At 36.7% G+C, this 20652-nt stretch overlaps 2 protein-coding genes across 2 annotated transcripts; both read right to left on the reverse strand.

Annotated features, from left to right (window-relative positions):
• Window positions 1-515: 515 nt before the first annotated feature.
• On the reverse strand, window positions 516-3092 carry LOC122019621 (zinc finger MYM-type protein 1-like). Its single transcript, XM_042577074.1, has one exon. It carries the CDS (start codon window positions 3090-3092, stop codon window positions 516-518), a length of 2577 nt encoding a protein of 858 aa, XP_042433008.1.
• A 13067-nt stretch (window positions 3093-16159) lies between these two features.
• LOC122019622 (probable WRKY transcription factor 2) lies at window positions 16160-19660 on the reverse strand. The gene is made up of 5 exons (XM_042577075.1): window positions 19640-19660; window positions 17576-17641; window positions 17082-17497; window positions 16847-17011; window positions 16160-16673 (listed from the first exon to the last, which is right to left on the reverse strand). Exons 1-5 carry the CDS (start codon window positions 19658-19660, stop codon window positions 16160-16162), a joined length of 1182 nt encoding a protein of 393 aa, XP_042433009.1.
• Window positions 19661-20652: the final 992 nt, after the last annotated feature.

Here is a 20652-nt window from a genome sequence, read left to right on the forward strand (position 1 = left end):
TTAAAAATATTTTTCAAAGTTTGAAACATATTTCAAAATTTTCAATATAAAATTTTTTCATAAGTGTTGAAACAAAAATTTCTAAGTAAAAAAATTTCTAAGGTAAAAAAAAATATTATTATTATTATTTTTATATAGTTTTAAATTTGCAACGGAAAGATTTCCTAACTTAAAAAAATTTCTAAGTTTTCGTAAACATAAATATTTTTTGAAAATATTTTCTAAAGAAAATTGAGTAACCCTTTAAAGTACTAAGTAATTTTAATTTAAATGCTTTTTCAGTTAGTCAATTAAACTGTTTATTTTAATACTTGGCTTCAGGGCCGGTCCTAAACTCTGAAGGGTCCGGTGCAAAAAAAAAAAAATGGGCCCTTTAAATTCAGATAAAAATAATAAAATCAATACTATATAATAATTCATCAACAGAACACATTAACTAAAATTCATAATAATGAAAACATTATATTCAATGTTGCTAATACTCAGTATTAGAAAATGAAAAAGAATTATTACAATTAACTATGAAAAACTGATCTTCTTGCAGTTTTATTTGCAAAGTCATCGATCAATTTTTCATAATTGAGTTTTTCTAAAAACTCACTCTCAATCGAAATCATAGCTAATGCATTCAATCTTGTTTGGGTCATGGTTGATCTCAAACAAGATTTCAACAACTTCAATTTAGAAAAGCTTCTTTCTGCAGATGCGACAGTCACCGGAATAGTTAATAATATCCTGTATGCAATGAATGAATTCGGGAAACAATTCATTCTTTGCAAAAAAATTAGTATTTCACTTGCTGTTTTTGTTTCCTTTGGTAGAATATGTTGTATGATTTTCAGTTCTTGATATAAGTCATCTCCATCCAAATCTGAAACATCTTGTCTTGTACCATTTTTTCTTTGTAGTTTCCTTTCAAGATTCTTACAACGAGCTTTCAAGTCCTCATCCATCAATGAACTCAACTTTTCAGCTGTGAAAAGAAATCCAAAAAGATCTTCATATTCCTCATATTGCTCAAACCTTTTCTTCAATGACCCAATTGTTTGATCTACTATGAACAAGAAATAATGAACTCTAAAAGCTTCCTCAGCAGATTCTTGAGGTAGAGGTAGTTTCGAAGACTCATATGTAACCTCATCAAAATGCCTTTTTCTATATATTTGTCTTTTTTCAGGAAAAATGGGATCAATCTCCATTGTTGAAGCAAGTTCTTTTGCTGTATTGATAGCTTGTCCAAATCCAGATTCTCTATACTCTTCAAAAGAAGCAATTAACCCCTTAATCTTGGTCATAGCAACGTCAATAAGCATGTTTTCAGATTGTAAGCTTTTGCTAACAATATTAACCTTACTCAATATCTCATACCAAATAATCATACCCACTAAAAACTCAAAATTCCCAAGTTCAAATGTTGCTAAAGACTTAGCTTCACTTCTTATTTTAGAGTCAGTGTCTTTTTCTTCTGCAAATTGAAGTAAAGCTTCTCTGATTTGTTGAGCTTGAAGTACCACTGCTTTTACACTTTCAGTACGACTTTCCCATCGAGTGATTGACAATGGCTTGAGAGTTAAACCTTTTACCGTTACATGATCTATCAAAATCTTCCATCTCTTTGTAGAATGAGAAAATATTGTATAAATCCGTTGTACTACTCCAAAAAAGTCTTTCGCTTTTCCACAGGAATTTGCAATATCACAAAGCGTTAAATTCAAACAATGACAACCACATGGAGTATACAATGCTCTGGGATTTATATCCAATAATTTTTTTTGTACGCCTTGGTGCCTCCCTTTCATATTTGCCCCATTATCATATCCCTGTCCTCTCACATTATCAATATCAAGATCAAAACTCTTCAACACATTTTGCAGTTCTTCAAACAAGCCTTGTCCTGTTGTATCATCTACTTTTAAAAATCCCAAAAAGTATTCTTCTAATTTCATTGGGCTTGTAGAAACATCAACACATCTTATAACTAAAGTCATTTGCTCTTGGTTACTAACATCAGGAGTGCAATCAAGTATTACAGAAAAGAACTTAGCTTTTTTAATGATTTCAAGAATAGAACTCTTTATTTGAGAAGCTAACAAGCATATCAATTCATTCTGAATTTTGTGGCTAAGATAATGATGATGTGTATTTCTTTCAATATGTTCCCTCATCACTGAGTCCCACTCAGCAATCATCTCAACAGCAGCCATAAAATTTCCATTGTTATCATCATAAAGTTTCTCATTACTTCCACGAAATGCTATATTTTGTTTAGCCAAAAATTTCACAAGTGAAATTAATCGATGTAATACCTTCCTCCAATGCTCTTTTGCCTTCTTGATTTGATCTTGAATAGCATGATCAATTGTTGTACCCTTCATTAACCTGATACGCAACTCAGACCAACTAACATAATAATTGATATGCTCAATACTTGTCTCATGTTCTTTAAGTCTGCTACTAAGATGCCCCCAATCACAGTATCCCTCATTTGCTAGTTGACTTGGTTGAGGCCCCCTTTTGAACAACTTGTAACAAAAACAAAATGCTTTATCAAGTGCTTGTGAGTAGACCAACCAATCTCTATGGTGCTTTTGACCATTTGGCAAAATCCGAGTATAGAAATCTGAAGAGAATCGTCTATTTGATTTATCTTTAGGACCTTTCCCTGTTAATACATCTCTTATAGGGCCCTTTTCCACTAATTGATCCTTCCACTTGGGATCTAAATTCTCCCAATTTTTAGGATCAAAAATGTCAAGTGGAATTGATGAACTTGGTTCTTCATTCACTTCATTAATAGCATCATTCTCACTTTCAGAATAATTATTTTTAAAGTCTAAGTCATCACCACTTTCATTGTCTTCAATCTCATTCACATCTCCCTCTATATCATTTTCAATGGCTAAGCCTTCATGTAATTCATTATCATTGTTTTCTTGTTTTTCTTCATTAACCAAATCTTCAAGTGATGAATTTTTCGATTCTTTGACAATAAATCTGTCAATTGCCCCTCTTTGAGACTCAATAAATTCTTCAACTCTTTTTCTTTTTTTCCGCTTATCATGTCCTGATAGATACTTCCTAGTATCAGACATTCTAATTTTCTACAAAAAAAAAAAATCAACATATGAGAAGTAACTTTGTAGATAACATATTAACATTTATCATGGACATAGAAGAAAACAACATGCTAATTGCTAATTAAAACATATGAGAAGAAAAAATATGATTCATATGAAGATACAATAGTCCAAATAGAGGGGAAATTGGAAGAATTGAAAATCAAAAAATTTACCTTGATTATCTTGTGAAAATTCTTAAAGTTTAGCCTAACAAAAGATGTCTCTAAAAAAATTGTAAAACTGCAATACTGCATCATCAATAAGAAGAAAGGAATTGCATAACTTTAACTTATAAGTGTGCTGTAACAAAAGAAAATCAGATATTTGCATGATTATAAATGCTAATTGCATGTCATACTACAATCGAATGACGAATATGTAAATAATTAGTTTTATTTAACAGGTAATATTAGTATGTGTCGAAATTAGAAAAAGGCCAAAAGCAAAAGTAGAAAAATATCAATGCATGAGCTGACCTGATTTAATTGTTGACCTTGAGCCTTCGAAGTTCAGACTTCGGCGAACAGCAAAACTGCAAAAGCAGAAATTAGAAAAAGGCAAATAGCAAAATTAAAGCAAAAGTAGAAAAATAACATGTGCTGAGTGCTGACCTGATTTAATCACGTCTCTGTTGAGCCTTCGAAGTTCGGCGAACAACAAAAGTATAAAAAGGCGGCACCTTTAGGTTTAGTTAGCGAAGATGGAGGAATAAGTATCGTTATTTTTTTGGCACTTTTACAAAAAAGCCCATAGTAATTTATAATTTATAAGTAAGTCCTAAAATATATAAAAAAAATTGGGCCCTCTAAGAAATGGGGCCCTGTGCGTCAGCTCCACATTGACCGCATCAGGGCCGGTTCTGCTTGGCTTCTAAGCAGTGGCGAGGCACTAGACCTTCTTGGTTATTAGAACAACAACTACTTTCTTAGACAAAGCCTTATAAAAAAATTAGCTGTTTAGTTTTCTCGCTAAAGGCGCTAAAAACAGTTCAAGTTAAACACGACTTTGGAACCCAATATAGATTCCATCCTACATGGTTAATCAGGTATTTTCTAGGTATATAAGCTTTTGATATTTTTCTGATTTAACTTTGGTGAAACCTATAGTACCATTTTAATCCTCTATAATTTCTAAAAGTAGAAATATTTGAACATGTAGAGTTTTTCAATTTTTCTATTTCTTTTAATTTTTCATTTTCAAGTTTTATTTTATCAAAATCTTCTATAAGACATGATTTTACTAAAATTATTTTTATTTCTATGTTTTCATTTTTAAATTTATTATTTTTATTTTTTAATTTATACATAGAATTTGCCATAGATTTAAGTTCAAAATAAAGCTGATCAGGAGGTAAGAGGCATACCTCACTTACCATATCAGACTTGAAGTCTAACTCTCCCCCTGCTTCGCTGCATTCATCTAAGGTCGCTCCCCCTTCATCGATGCTAGATTCTAATGTACTTTGCCCTTCATATCTTGCCATCAGTGCTAGCACGACATATTCTTGTATCTCTGACTAAGATGAAGAACTATCGTCCCAAGTAGCTTTTAGATTCTTGTGCTTCTTGGGTATCTTGACTTTGTCCTTCTTGAGCTCTGGCAATCCTCTTTTAAGTGTCCTTCTTTTTGACACTAGTAGCAATGAACCCTTCTTCTATTTCTTGGATTCTTCTTATTCTGCATTTCTTTAAATTTATTGGATCTAATTTTTTTTTTAAAATTCCTTACCATATAGGCTTTTTGATCTTCTTCTGAATCTGACTCGGGTTCATCCTTCTTGGTTGCATTTAGCGCTATAATCTGGCTTGATTACTTTGTTGCCCCTGCACATCTAGTTTCATGTAATTCAAGAGTAGAAAATAATTCCTCTAGGGTACTTACCTCCAAGTCCTTTGAAATGTAGTAGGCGTCGATGATTGACATCCATTCTGGAGTTCTGGGAAAAGCGTTGAGTGTATAGCGTATGGTGTCCCGGTTGGTTACCGTTTCACCGAGATTCTCGAGTCCGGTAATTAACTCTTTTACCTTTGCGTGTAGATTGGCTACTTTCTCACCTCTTTCCAGACGGATGTTCGTCCATTTGTTCCAAAGTATATCTCTCCTTGCGAGTTTGGCTTCGGATGTCCCTTGGTGGAGTTTCAGGAATTTTTCCCAGAGTTCTTTGGCCGACGAGTAGCTTCCGATGCGGTTGACTTCTTGAGGAGGCAGCACGCTCAGCAAGTGATATTCCGCCCGGTTGTTTGCAACGAAATCACTTTGTTCCTTTTTTGTCCAAAGGCTCTCTTCTTTTTCCTCTCCATTCTGCTTCGTAGGAGCTACAAAACCATATTTTATAATTAGACAAATTTTGAAATCGGTTTTTAGAAATACCTCCATACGACGCTTCCAGTGTGCGAAATCCCCCTTGAATTTTGGTGGAACAATGTGTTGGGGTAATTTCCCTAGGTCATGTTTGACCAGTTTGACTAAGCTTGAGTTGAGTCAAGCTTGAGTCGGGGTTTGAGTTTTGATGTTTGACAATATATGGAGGTTGCTAGGGCAATGGTCCGATTATGTAGATGGTCAAAGGGTTAACCAGGTTGATGAGAATACAAGTCAAGTAGGTCAGGGATGACAGGAGACTTGACTGTGGAAGTCCTAACTGGAGTTTAGGCAGTGGTGGAAGTCCTAACTGGAGGTTAGGCGTATGGAAGTCCTAACTGGAGGTTAGGCGTATGGAAGTCCTAACTGGAGGTTAGGCGTATGGAAGTCCTAACTGGAGTTAGGCAAATTGGAAAGTCCAAGTATGATCTTGGAAAAGGAGAAAGTCCTGGTGAGGAGCCAGGCATTTGGGAAGTCCTGGTGAGGAGCCAGACAACTGAAAGTCCAAGTGTGATCTTGGCAAAGGAGAAAGTCCTGGTAAGAAGCCAGACAATTGGAAAGTCCTGGTGAGAAGCCAGGTAGATGGAAAGTCCTAGTGAGTGAAGCAGACAGTCAGGAAAGTCCTAGTGAGTGAAGCTAGGCAGAAGTTAAAGTCCTGGTGAGTGAAGCCAGGCACGGAAAATCCAGATGGTTCAAGGATGACAGGACATCTGGTGAAAGTCCAAGTGGGTCATGGAGAACCGGACACTTGTCATGAGACGGTAAATCTAAGTGGGTCACGGAGGACCATACTTGGTGATTGGAAGTCCAACGAAAAGTTGACAAAGAGAAAGTCCAGATGGGTGAAAAGTTGACCGAACTCTTAGCAGTCGTAAGTCCAATAGGGAGTTGGCATGGAACTAGGAAGTTCGGACGTAGTAAACTTCTGAAGGCCATAACTTTTGACTCGGATATCAGAATGAGGTGATCTTGGATGCAAAACGAAGCTAATTTCAAGCTCTACACAGTTTTCTAGGTTTTAATCAATTGGCCAATCAATTGGGGGGTTCAATAGATTGGTCAATCGATTGGTTGATGCGAGTTTATGCAGAAAAGCTCTGAATCGATTGGGTAATCGATTAAAACTTCCCCAATCGATTGGTCAATCAATTGGGAGAGTTTCTGAGTGAATAGTAAGCTTCTAAATCGATCAATTGATCGATTAAAACCTCCAATCGATCGGTCGATCGATTGGAGCGCTGGAAATCGCTCGAGAAGCCTTGAATCGATCGAGCAATCGATTCGGGGTGATTCCAGAGAGCACAGAGGTACTCTGGATCGATCGGCCAATCGATCCAAAGCCTCCCCAATTGAATCGATTGGGATTTGATCGTTGGCACAGATAAAGACGTTGGCGAGCGTTTTTCTCAGCACTTCTTTGATCCTCTTCGACACACGACTGCAGCTACAGCTTAGGGCGATTTTCTCCACTCTCACCGCCAGATCTTGAAGGTTCTTAGAGGCACGCCCAAGTCAAGAGGCAAGTTACAATAAGAAGAAGAAGAAGCTAGGGTTTCATTGTAATCTTGTAAGATTCACTTGTATTTTGCTTCTTTCTTTCTTATTGTTGTATTGTGAGATTGTAAGGCTTCTTTGCCTTTGGTAGTTACCTTAAAGGAGGGTTTTCATAGTGGAGGGTGTGTGAGTGTGTGGATCCTTTGACTAGTCACCTCTTCTTGAGGTGGATACCAAGTAAATCTACGTGTTAGCGTTGTAGTGTGTTGTTTCTTGTATTTTCCGCTGCACATCATCACAAGAAGCAAGCAACGATAAGTACGAGATCACGATGAGCTATTCACCCCCCCTCTAGCTACATTTCGGTCCTAACACAATGCTTGGTCCGTCCATTGGTTTCTTGTTTCGGTCGGCGGTTATTCCTTCTGAAGCATCCTGGCTCTGATACCACTTGTTGGTCCCTTTGGAGGCTGGCAAGAGGGGAGGGGTGAATTGGCCTGAAAAATAAATTCAACGTTTCTCAGATTTTCAACTAAATGAATAACACTTGTAATTAAAACAAAAAGAGACTAATAAAAAAGAGAACAGACACAAAAGAGTTATTTGGTTCGCAATCAGAGGATTGCTAATCTAAGGAAAATATGACGCACTATCTGACGATCTCCTTCGGGTGGAGTAGGCTCTTTACAATGTTGATGGCACAAAGAAAATGTAGAACTGAAAGAACTAGATTACAAGTGAGTTGTATAAACTATGAAAATCAGTGCTATATTTATAGCACTGTTCGGGGCACCCCGAAGGGTTTCGGCGCCCTGGGGGTATAAAACTTTATCCCCTTCGCACGGATCGCGGTTTGACCACGATCTAGATAAAAGCTCGGTCCGAGCGCCCGCAAGGATTCCGGGCGCCCTGGACTGTTCCAGGCGCCCGGACACCCAAAGTTAACTTTGGTTGACTTTTTATGTCCGGGACCTTTGCTCCAGTTCAACTCGCCTCGGTCCAGGTCTTCTGCTCCGGCTCCGCTAGCTTGGGTGATCTCGACCATCCGGAATAGGGCTCACCCGAACCTAACTTCCGGCCTTCTCCTCGAGTAGCCTTCCTTCTCGGTTTCTCATCCCTCGAATGTCGCAAACGTTCTTCTTGTCCACCGGTGTACTCTTCTGCCGTCACCTCGTCCCTTGGACGTACTGAGCCCGTTGGCTCTCTCCCCGTGCCGTCCTTCTCGCTAGCCGCATCTTCCGCTCGACTTCTTGTGTTCCTAAGGTTCTGCACACTTACACACAAGGGTTAAAGCAAACAGGACCTAACTTAACTTGTTTGATCACATCAAAACACCTTGGGGTTCCAACACTTAGTACAAAATCTTGGTCTAACTAGTTAGGATCCATAAGGGGTAGCTTTAGTTAGTTCCACTCAGCCAAATGCACTAGGTCGAAGCTATATCTCCCTAAACATGCATAGACTAAGCTTCCCTAACTTACTATCATCCAAAACTTCACCAGTACCTTAGGTCAAGTTAAACTTAGTCCCTTTTTAATCTAATCCTAATTACCCTACCGGGTAGATTATTTTGGACGTGCCAACTAGTTTGGAGTCTCCCCCTGAATTATTGATCTGGGTTAAATTTTAGCTTTGGGTTTATGTCGATTACTTTTATAATTGTAATCGACTTGATGATAGTTTGGTTTTATTTTGGTTCTATAGTTGTTTCTATTATTTGATTTTGATTTAGTTGATTTAATTTTATAGTTAGAATTTTGAATTGGGTTTTTGGATTTTACATAATATATTTTATTTTTAGGTATATAATATTGATTAATTCCTGCTAGCATGATTAAACATGCTTTCAGAATCCAAGCTTTGGTTTGTTTTTTATTTTGAGATACAAGTGAAATAAATGATTTATTTGTTGAGCTAGACTTGTATCCAAGTCTAGATTTGTTGTATACTCCTTTTTGATTATTTAATATTAGGTTCAAATTTTTAGATCTAATTGTGAACTTTTCTAATAACCCTTTAAGTTTGTTAATTTCAATTTTTAGAGTTGAATTTTTCTCCTCAAGTTTTACGACTTGATTTGGATTTGATTTTTCAATTTGTTCCTTGAGTTGTTGGTTTTCCTCAAGGAGCAATTTATTTTGATTTTCTTGATCGGTTAATTTTCTATATAAACAAGAAATAACTTTAAAAAACTTTCTGCTTAAATAAAAATGTACCTTATCGGAACCTTCAGAAACGAGTACGAACTCGTGGCTTGATTCGAGTTCGGACTTGTCTTCTGATTTGTCCTCCGATTCTAATTCGCGGGCCATCAGCGAGAGGTAGCTTCGGTTCTTCTGCTCTTCGACTTCCGATTCCTTTGAAGACGATTCGTCCCACGTTGCATTGAGTGCCTTCTCTTTGGTTATCTTTGATTTGTCGTTCTTCAATTTTGGGCACTCGTTCTTATAGTGGCCTTCTTGTTGCACCCCGAAGCAGGTCACATTTCTTGGTTCGTCGGTGGAGTTGATCTTCTGCAAGTCTTTTCTCCTGAAGTTCTTCTTTCTCCTAGTGAACATCTTTCTTATCAAGTTCACCAGGTACTCTTCGTCTTCTGAATCTTGGTCAGACTCATCTTCGGGTACAGACTTGGTCTTTGTCTTTTCCTTGGAGGAACCTGCAAAAAGAGTAACACCTTTCTCGGTTCTGGCGTTAGTTTGCTCATGTAACTCAAGTTCACAAAATAGTTGATCTAACTTAAACTTTGAAATATTCTTCGAAATCTTATAGGCATCCACGATGGTTGCCCACAATGGATTTCGAGGAAACGCGTTTAGGGCGTACCTTATTAGATCGCAGTTCTCCATTTGGTGGTCGATGGTATGAAGTTCATTGAGGATGTCTTTGATCCTCGCATGGAGTTGACTCGCGAATTCTCCTTCCTGCATCTTAATATTAAATAATTTATTTAAGAAGAGGTCTCGTTTGGTTACCTTAGTGTCGCTCGTTCCTTCATGCAGTTCGATGAGCTTGTTCCACAGTTCTTTTGCATTTTGGTGTGTGCCCACTCGATTCAGCTCTTCCTTCGTTAGCCCGTATTGCAATGTGTTAGGGCTTTAAAGTCTGTCTGGGCTTTCTTTTTCATGTCCAGATCCCATTGTTCCGAGTCCAATGGATTTCAGGAGTTGTCGGCAGGCACCTTGTAGCCTCTGGTGACGCTAAACCACTGGTCGAAGTCGGTCTTCAGATAGACCTCCATTCGCTCCTTCAGTAGGGGAAGTCATCATCGTTGAATAGAGGAGGATGAACTGTGATGAAACCTTCGATTTGAGACATTGATCTTGCACACAAGGAAACAAGAAAAAAAGATCCCAAGACTTCGTCTTGGATTAGCAGAGTGGGAGAAAACGGGAATTTAAGACTGAATTGGTGTTGCACCAATTCAGTTTAATTTACTACGATAAAAATTTCAAAAAGGTAACGATACCAGTTTGCATTGTATCGAAAAACTTAAAGCCGAAAAAAATAAAAAAGAATTTCACCCCATCTGTTTGATTGGTGGTTGCACCAAATCAAAACGGTACCTTCTCTAATACCACTTGTTGAATCGTGAAAACGCTAGAGAGTGGGGGGGGGGGGGGGGGGGGGGAAGAGCGATGGTTGAGAATTCGAAAATCGAATCGAGTATGCAGCGGAAAATTAAAAGGCACAACACTAACACAAACCAATTTTACATGGTTCGGTGCCTTCATTGACTCCTACTCCAAGGTCCGTAATCGTCAAGTACTTTCGTTGGGCAATTCACTAGCAGTTCGAAGAATGATTACAAATGTAAGTACAAGAACTCTTTAAAAAATACCGACAACAGGAAAATAAACTTGAGTCGCAGATTGTTGGAAAAGCCTCGCAGCGTCGCAAGAGTAGTGTGCAATAGAGCAGTTGTAGAATAAGTTGTTGTCTTTTGCTCCAGGTGTTCCGAGCGTCTGGAGCTTGACGACGACCCAGCCAATCAGCGTGCTTAATTTTGCATTTTGGGCGCTCGGACCACTGGTGTTAGCCTTTTCACATGTCACGTGGCACATCAAATTAATAAAGATTAGACACTCAACTAACTAAAGAAAACTCATGTAGTAAGGAGTCCCAAGTCGTATTTTTTCAAGGATAACTAGTAGGTGTTTGACTAAATGTGATCTTCATTTATTTGTTTCTTTTTATTGAATGAAAGTTTTTATTATTGCTTACACAGAATTGAAATTGCTAACTTTCTCAAACAAATGCAATAGAATTAAAAGAGATGCATGCTTAACAGAATTTATTTTGTACAATTACTCATTGCCCAAAATAAAACTTACTTAGAATTAAAGAGCTAATAGAAACTGAACTTAAGCTTGATTACTAACAAAACCTAAGTAATTAATACAATTTACTTGAAGCCTAACTGAACTGAATTGCAAATTCTGTAAAAATCAGAGTTATTCTAAGCTGCAATGAATTATGAGGAATCAATTTTAGGAAACAAAACTTAACAACAATTCTAAACTAATTAAAATCTGAGAATCAGAAACTTCACTAACAGAATTGGATCGACAATATGAATTAAGAGTTGAAACCTAAGGATGAATTAAAACCCCCCTAACTCTTTACTCTGATTTCATTTTCAAACTCAATTCAATACTATAACAGTAATTCAATGATGAAATCTAATAGAACACATTTCCAATGAGTTTTGCATGCAACGTAAAGGAAAAACAATTGAAATCAAAAGGTCTATGAATTTGAACTAAAACCAAATAAAGAACATTTGAATTCAGATTAGTGATTCTTGATCTGTCTCGCTGCCAAATTTGAAGAGAAACTTCTCGGAAACTCCCGTGAGTAATCACCGGATTAGTTCAGATTCTCGGTTGAGAATTGAGAAGTGTGCAGCTGGTAGAAACCTCCCTACAAGCTTACAATCTCATCAAAAGTTCACTGCCCGAAAAATAGGGGAAGATTTATGAGTTGCGATCAACAAACGATCGATCAAATTAATGCCAAAGTCGCGAACAAATGGAAGAATGAATGGGAATCAGAAATTCCGGAAAAAACTCCTCCAAAACTTCTGTTGCCTGATAGAATCTCTCAGATCAGAAGAACTCCCCAAATCTGATCTCATCTAGTACGCGTGAAGTGCAAAGATCGCGGAAGAAAAACCTCCTTCTCTCACAATCTGATGGTCGGACGATGTTCGTCGGTCACTCCAAATGCTGCCGGTGATGACAGATCTCGAATTCTGGTCTGGATGTCGATGGGAGTGTCACTGTCGCAAAGGAAGAAGATGGTGAACAGTAGATGATCGCGAGGAACCGAGCTCGAAAATGCACTGTAGCTTCTCAAAGCTTTTAAACTCTCCCAAATCTGATCGAACGGTCAAAATTACTCGGGGCTTGATCAACGACTGGATGAACTCAGATCTAGATCAAAACTTCTGGGTCTTCATCAACGGACGAGATCTGCTCCTCATTAGGTCGGATGGACCAGGTTCTTGATGGATAGCTCAAATCTATCCGATCTTCAATAAATGGCTACGATTGTTCTGGAGCTTGATCGTCTCGTTAAAACTCTGATCCAAGCACGAATTGGTTCAAATTCATCCCAGTCCAAGAACCCTTGATGCCTACAAAATAACACTTAAATATTAGCATCAAATAAAGCCATAATAAAATAATTCGCAATTAAATCCAAAATCGATACAACATAAAATATGATGTAAATATAGATTCTATCTATGAAAACTATATCAAACCATGATTATATGAATGAAAATAGTATAGTAAAATCATGGTTATCAACCACCATTTTCCAACAACTCAATTTTTTATAAGAAAATGTTAGTCTGAGGTAAATGCAAATTATACTATCCTGCAAAACAAAGTATTAGCACAATTATATTATTAAAAAATGGTAGTAATTAGACTCTGTCTCACCGATACCAGAATCTAGTCACGATCTCAACTTAGATTCCCAAAATGGTTCTAAGTTGGATCTACGCCTACTGTTCCCTCGAACGGGGAACACGTCATCACCAAGTCACTCCCCTCTAGTGACTTACCTTAACTTACTTGCCAGATATCCGGTCAGCCCGTTGACCTGTCTAGACTTCGTGCCAGCTATCCGGTCAGCCCGTCGACCTAGCTGGACATCGTGCTAGCTATCGGATCGGCCCGTCGACCTAGCTGGACTTCGTGTCAGCTATCCGGTCGGCCCATCGACCTATCTGGGTCTTGTGCCAACTATCCGGTCAGTCCGTCGACCTAGCTGGGCCTCGTGCCAGCTATCCAGTCTGCCCGTCGACCTAACTGGACTTCTCCTGCACACTCAATCAAAGTCTTAGATCACAACAAACCTAACTTAACTTATTTTATCATTCATCAAAACCTGAGTTAGACTGTTAATGCTAACTGCACCAACAATCCTTGTCTTTAGCATCATCCAGAAATAATCTCGGTGGAAGAAGATGTAGCGGAAGGAAAAGGAAGGTCTTCCAAGGGCTTAGGGGTAACGGTGCCGAAAAGCTTTAGGTCAATGGGGAACCAAAATCTCTATCAAGATTAAACCCTAAACCCTTGGAGACCAACCCTATATATAGTGGACATCTCTATTATCAATCCATAGATGATAATAAATGCGGGACTATAGGTTCTACACATACAAGGTCTACATCTAATAATCGAAACCTAATAAATCTAAGTTAGATCACTTTAATGAGTTCGGTTTATACTCATATGCACAACTTATAATTAAGCCTACCAATTAGAGATAATAACCAACATTTTATTATTGTTATTGTTGTTATTATTATTGTTGTTGTTAGTGAAATATCCCTGGGTCAGGATTGACCAAATTGACTATGCTTGAGTTGGCTCAAGCTTAAGTCTTGATGTGTGAGTTTTGATTTTTGACAATATATGGAAATTGTAGGTGCAATCATCCGATTGGAGAGATTGTTGATGCAATTCCCCTTTGGTAAAGGTTTGACCAGTTTGATGTGAAGAAAAGTTTATTAAGAAAGTCCTAACTGGAGGTTAGGCGAAGGCAAGTCTAACAGGAAGGTTGACAGAAAGGAAACTCTAAGTGGGTCAGTATTGACCAGACACTTGGTAGTGAAAATGCCCGTGAGTGAAGTCGGGTAGGTGAAAATCCTGGTGAGTGAAGCTAGGTGAAAATCCTAGTGAGTGAGACTAGGTGAAAGTCCTGATGAGTGAAACTAGGCAAGTGAAAGTCTTGGTGAGTGAAGCCGGGCAGTAGGAAAATCCTGGTGAGTGAAGTATTGTGAAAATCCTAGTGAGTGAAATTAGGTGAAAGTCCTGGTGAGTGAAGGCATGCAGATGGAAAGTCCTAGTGAGTGAAGCTAGGCAGATGGAAAGACCTGGTGAGTAAAGGCAGGCATGTAGAAATTCAGGTGGGTCAAGATTGATCAGACATCTCGTGTTGGGAAGTCCAAATAGGTCAAGGGAGTGACCGAATACTTGGCACAAGGAAATCCAGATGGATCAAGGATGACTGGACATCTGGTGGAACGAAATCCATATGGGTCAAGGATCACTGGAAATCTGATGGAAGGAAGTCCGAGTGAGTCATGGAGGACCGAACACTTGGCACGAGACAGTAAGTTCAAGTGGGTCAAGGTTGACCGATCACTTGGCATGAGGAGAAAAATCTAAGTGTGTCAAAGGATTGACCGGACACTTGGTGAAGAAGTCACAGCAGGTCAAGATTGACCGGATGCTAGGTATGAGGAATTCCAACAGGTCACAGTTGATCGGATATTGGATTTGGGAACTCTTGAGATTGAGTTAAGCAAGTCAAGGGAGGTTAATCGATCAGTCAATCGATTGAACAACGTACGTTTGCACACTGCGGAAAATATTATCTGCGACGTGCTTTGCGTGCTGCAGAAAATATTATCCGCAGTGTGCAAAGCACGCCATAGATAATATTTTCCGCGGCATGCTTTGCGCACCGCAGATAATATTTTCTACAGCGTTCAAAGCACGCCGCGGATAATTTATGACTTTCCACAGCTTTTAACCTTGCAGAGCGCAATGCGCGCTGCGAAAAGCGAATTTGCGCGCTGCGAAAAGTCATTTTTGTTGTAGTGACAGTTGATCGGATATTAGATTTGGGAACCCTTGAGCTTGAGTTAGGTAAGTCAAGGGAAGTCAATCGATCAGTCAATCGATTGAACAACATATGTTTTATACGCTAGGGAAAATATTATCCGCGACGTGCTTTGCGTGTTTTAGAAAATATTATCCGCAACGCGCAAAGCACGTCGTAGATAATATTTTTCGTGGCATGCTTTGCGCACTGCAGATAATATTTTCTATAGCGTGTAAAACACGCCGCGGATAATTTATGATTTTCAAGAGCTTTTAACCGTGCAGCGCGCAATGCGCGTTGCGAAAAACCATTTTTGTTGTAGTGACAGTTGATCGGATATTGGATTTGGGAACCCGATCAGTCAATCGATTGAACAACGTACGTTTGCACGCTGCGGAAAATATTATCCGAGCATTTGTATCATCAGAAAGGATTGCATTGTTCTACAAACATGAAAATGAGTAAAAGAAGTTAGTTAGCGAATGAATTTATTTGATGATAAAAAATTGAGTATATTTACCACATAGTAGTGGAAATTCAGAAATGGTCTTCAGTATGTGAACTGAGAGATGTCAATGGGAAGGTCTGTTAGATGAGAACTAAAATTTGTAAGAACGGCTTGGTTTTGATTTTAAAGAACGGGAGGAATTTGAGACGAAGCAGCAGCTCATATGTGGGCATTTTGGTCATTATGTTGCAAGGGGTGCAATTTTTTTAGTTGCATCATGTATCCAACTTACACCGACTATCCTAGGAGTGATCGGATCGGTCCATGAAAATTTTTTATCGACCAATAGGATAAATCATCATAATAACTAATTACATAGTTTTTTAATCATATGTTGAGAAATGTCGAGTATATATAGCATTTACTTGATCATGTCAAAAACTAAAACTTTTTAATGTTTCCTTTTTAGATTTCTTCTAAAATCGGCTAGTTAACAAAAAAAAATCAATTATTAGTTTATTAATTTCTAAAAAAATAATTAATTTTCACTTTTTCAAATAACAATGAAAACAAACAATATATACAAAATATTTATGACTTTTTTTTATAAATTAAATTACATCCGACGTGACTGAGGTGGTGTCATTGTCATAGTCATATCATATCCTCGAGGAATATTAGCTCGCATAGGCAATTGTGTCCTCGAGGATGAAGCATTGAACTCTTGTATGCGCCCTACATTTGATTCAAGTGCCCCAGGAAGGCCCACATAAGGCATAACGATAGGTTGAAAACCCAAGTTAGGCCGAGGACATTGTTCCACACTAACTGTTCTCGGACGAATTGTGTTGAGACGATTAGGGCATTCAAATCTCATGAACCTTTCTTCTTGGTTCGCCGTTGTTGCTGCCTCAACTCTTGCCTCCAACTGCAAGTTATTAGCTTGATTGTGATGGTCGAATGAAAAGTCAGCCGTTGTAAAGTTCAAATTGTTGTCAATATTGTTTGTTGTCACAATATCATGGTTGTGGTTGCCTTCGTAGGTTGTCAATAGTATGTTACAATCATCTACGGCCCTCTCTATGTGCTTCTTCACTATGCATCCTGGATGAGTGCACTTGTAGTAATTCCTACAACATCGAAAACTAAAATCATCCATCTTTTTTGAAATCAAAATATAAGAATAACATTTTTGTTTAACAATGATAAAATAAGATAAAATTTTAAAATATATAAATAATAATAATTTTTAATATCCCACTTAGTAAAATAAAAATTTAATTGTAGTTGTATAAATAATTACCTTGGTTCTGTGTTTCCCTTCACAACCTTTTGCCCGTACTTTTGCCAACGATATCCATCGTCGACCACATTATGGTGGCTTACCATTTTAGCCACCCACTTTTGTTGACGAGCCGATCTCGAAGATGAGCTCATTTGTGCAGTAGCAACGTATTGATCCAACTTCCTAAAACAATCAAACAAGTTAAGAAAAAAAAAAAGCCTAAACTAACTAACAATCAAACTAACTAACAAACCTTTTTCTTGAGTCGTTATCATCTTCTTTATTGAGATTGTAGGTCATTTCTTGCGCTAAATAGATACTGACGAGGTCACAGGCGGGGTTAGCTTGGGGGTGATCATGCTTTTCCTTATAGATTATTTCCGCGGCATAACCTTCGTCTGAGTATTCGACCTTCTTCTTTGCCTTGCAATCTGGATATGTGCATTTGTAATAGCTCCTTGGAAACTTGTTTCCTTTCACTTTCTTTTGCCCGTATTTCCTCCAATTGTATCCGTCCGAGGGCGGATTCCCAATTGCCTCCGAGACTTCCCTTAGCAAAGGCGCAACATTTACACCCACAACCTCATTTTCGAGCTGATTTTCATTGTTGTTGTTGTGTTCTTCACGTTGCGTGTTCTCCGGTGAAACCATAGCTAGTGCATATTGTTCCTGTTCAACAATCAAGTATAAGCTTCTTCAAAAACACTTTACTTTACATGATGATCAAAAACTACAACGGATGAATACCGATTCGATAAGCTCGTTGGTGCGCATCATTTGAGCATATGAATCATCAGCAAGGATTGCATTGTCCTACAAAAACCAAAAATCAGTAAAAGAAGTTAGTTAATCAATGAATTTACTTGATGTATGTAATTTGATGATAACAAAATTTGAGTATCTTTACCACATAGTCGTCTAAATTCAAAAAATTTCTTGGGTATGTGGACTGAGGTATGTCAATGGGAAGCCCGGCTTGACTTTGACTTTGATTTTGATTTTGACTTTGTCTTAGGAGGGAGTTTTGGTCATTATGTTGTGAGGGTTGCGATCCTTGATCATTGGTCAAGTAGTATGATTTGAAATTATTTAAATCTGACATTGCTTCTTCAATAGCTTGATCTTTCAACAGCAATTAACTTCTTTATCCTACAGATGAATTAGGAGAAAAGACTGTTTTGATTAGTGGAGCCAAACTCAAAAATTAAGACACCTGAATTATATATATAATTAAATTTTTTAAAGAAAATAAAATTAATAGATCAAATAAAAAGGAAACTTTTTTATGCCGCACTCGACGTAACTTTTTTTTTAATAAATAATAATTTTTTAAAATAAAACTCTATCATATTTTTCTAGTAAAAATTTTGATTATCCAAATAAAAAATCTAAGAGACTTCCCACCTATATAAATACTAAATATGAAGATAATATTTTTGTGGGTGAAGTAACAGAATATCCTAATAAAAATCCTAATTATTTTAGTAAATAATTTAACAAATTTTTATTTAATAAAAAGCAACTTTTTTCCCCTGCCCCAATTTTTTTTTAAAAAACATACAAAACTAAATAAACTTTTTTTTTTAAATAACGGCTTAATTAAAATTCAATACAGCCCATAAAAATGCCAAATATAATTCAGTACCGCCCAATTATGGCCCAGTGAAGCCTAATAACAGCCCATAATGTGCCTAGACGGGCATTAAGATTTTTCGATATATCTTACTATTTTATTAAAAATCTCTCCCCTTTACTAACTAACTTTGGTGAAGCCTAAAATGAATTTACGTTACTGTCCTTTTTTCTATTCACATTAAAAATAATTCAAAGGTTTATTAGTAATTTTCTTTGATTGTTTTATATAAAAAATATAGTTCTCTTTAGTCCTACATCTTAGAATTGACAACATTATGATCAAAAAGCTTCTATAAATATTTTAGGTCGACGATGTTAAAAAATATACTTTTCTTAGTTTTTTTATTAAGATAAATATAATATTAAATTAAAATAATTTTTGCATAGGGAAGCTCATTATAATAGTTTATTGTTGGGATTCTCTAACTCCAAATAATTTATATATTATTATATTACACACGCAACGCGTGTGTACGATCACACTAGTATATAAAAAAAATACCCAACAAATAGAGACACATACTTACCCAGATAAATAAAAGTTAAAACTCGCTAATTATTCTAATAAAAACTCTAATAGACTATCATTTAAAATAATAATAATAATAATAATATTTTTACAAACCCTCCAACTTATTTCTAAAATATAAAAACTAAAAAACTTCATTTAAAAAGAAAAATAGAGACATAATACTTACCCAGAGAAATAGAAGTAGAAACACAAAACTTGTTCGGTATATGAGATTTTAAATCCTCAACTTGGTTAGGATATGAGATTCTGAACTCTCTTCTTCTTGTATAGATAGATATCATAATATATTTTTTTGTGAAATAACAGATTTGCCTAAAAAAATTCCTAATTATTTTAATAAAATTCCAACGGACTGTCATAAAAAATAAACCAACTTTTTATAAGGTCCCAATTTGTTTCTAAGATATAAAAAAAACAAATAAACTTCTTTTTTGAAAAATAAAAAATAAAAACATAACGGCCCATAAGATTTAGAACAGGCCCAGCGGAGCCCAATAAAAATCCACAATGGAGGCACATCAGGCCATCCGCATTGGTCCTTGCAAGTATAGCTGGGACATTATCAACGTTCAATAAAAATCCCAAGAGATCCGAGCAAACTATTGATCTCCAATGATAGTAACATGATGGCAAAAGGTGAATACGTTCGTCCCCAATGTCTCCATCAACCCGTTCCAATGATAGTAACATGTAACCACAATGGGGAGAGAGGATTCTCTAATTCACTTTTGATAGATCGGGAGCAGTAGGGATTATCTGATCCACAAATTACGGATCAAGGGATAGTCCACTGCTTGAGAACCGTTGATTTGGATGAACCTCATTTTTAAATAGGTGGGGTCCATCCAAATCAACGATGTAAAAAAATGAATCATCCTCTAATCCGTAATTTACGGATCAGAGGATCCATTATGGTCCACAATATAATTACAATTAAACTATGGCTACGATTCAATCGTAATTGATTATAATCTCTATTTACGTTCATCTTCCTATTCAGATTATAATTTGAATGGGCATAAACGGTCAGAAGTCGATCTCTGCTCGAACTGAGTCAAACTTTATCTTTATGGTAGTTGACGCTCTTTTTATTTTTCACTTTTATTAGGCTAATCAAACGAGCCAAACTTTATCATAGTTGAACTTTATGATAGTTGAAATTCTTTTATAGTTAAATCATACCTAAAATAAATCAAGCTATTCAAATAGATGTTCGAGATCAGTTTAATTTCCTTTTTACAAGTTTGAATTTTGGTTCAAGTCTTACTTAGTTTAGTTAGTTCAGATATTATTGCACTTTCTGGTTATTAAGTTTAATAATAAAATTTGTTTATTGATTTTAAATTTTTCGTTATTTATTTGTCATATTGATTAATTTTTATTGACGATCAAAATTCATAAACTTTATTTTCGAATATTATTCATAATATCAATGCATATTATTGATAGTCACTCGTGCTCTAATGACTCTAATCTACGTGAGGCTAAGTTATCTATTTCTGTTATATGCATTCCGTCATAGGTTAGATGTAGATGTAAGTGTGAACATATTTCACTACATTGTGCATTACATAAAATCTATATAGAAAAAGATCTACAACATAGCTTGCATCTTTAGGTATTGGTGTTATTAGGGACAGGACAAACATCAAACCTT

Source organism: Zingiber officinale, chromosome 9A (assembly GCF_018446385.1).
Source record: "Zingiber officinale cultivar Zhangliang chromosome 9A, Zo_v1.1, whole genome shotgun sequence".
Classification (NCBI taxonomy): domain Eukaryota; kingdom Viridiplantae; phylum Streptophyta; class Magnoliopsida; order Zingiberales; family Zingiberaceae; genus Zingiber; species Zingiber officinale.

Excerpts from the sequence above, each read along its gene's own strand:
- LOC122019621 (XM_042577074.1), bottom strand. The coding sequence starts at position 3,092 with ATGTCTGATACTAGGAAGTATCTATCAGGACATGATAAGCGGAAAAAA.
- LOC122019622 (XM_042577075.1), bottom strand. The coding sequence starts at position 19,660 with ATGGAGACATTGGGGACGAAC. Across the intron at positions 17,498-17,575 it reads CCAACGAGCTTATCGAATCG|GAACAATATGCACTAGCTAT; the intron begins GTATTCATCCGT and ends ATTGTTGAACAG. Across the intron at positions 17,012-17,081 it reads GATAACGACTCAAGAAAAAG|GAAGTTGGATCAATACGTTG; the intron begins GTTTGTTAGTTA and ends TGATTGTTTTAG.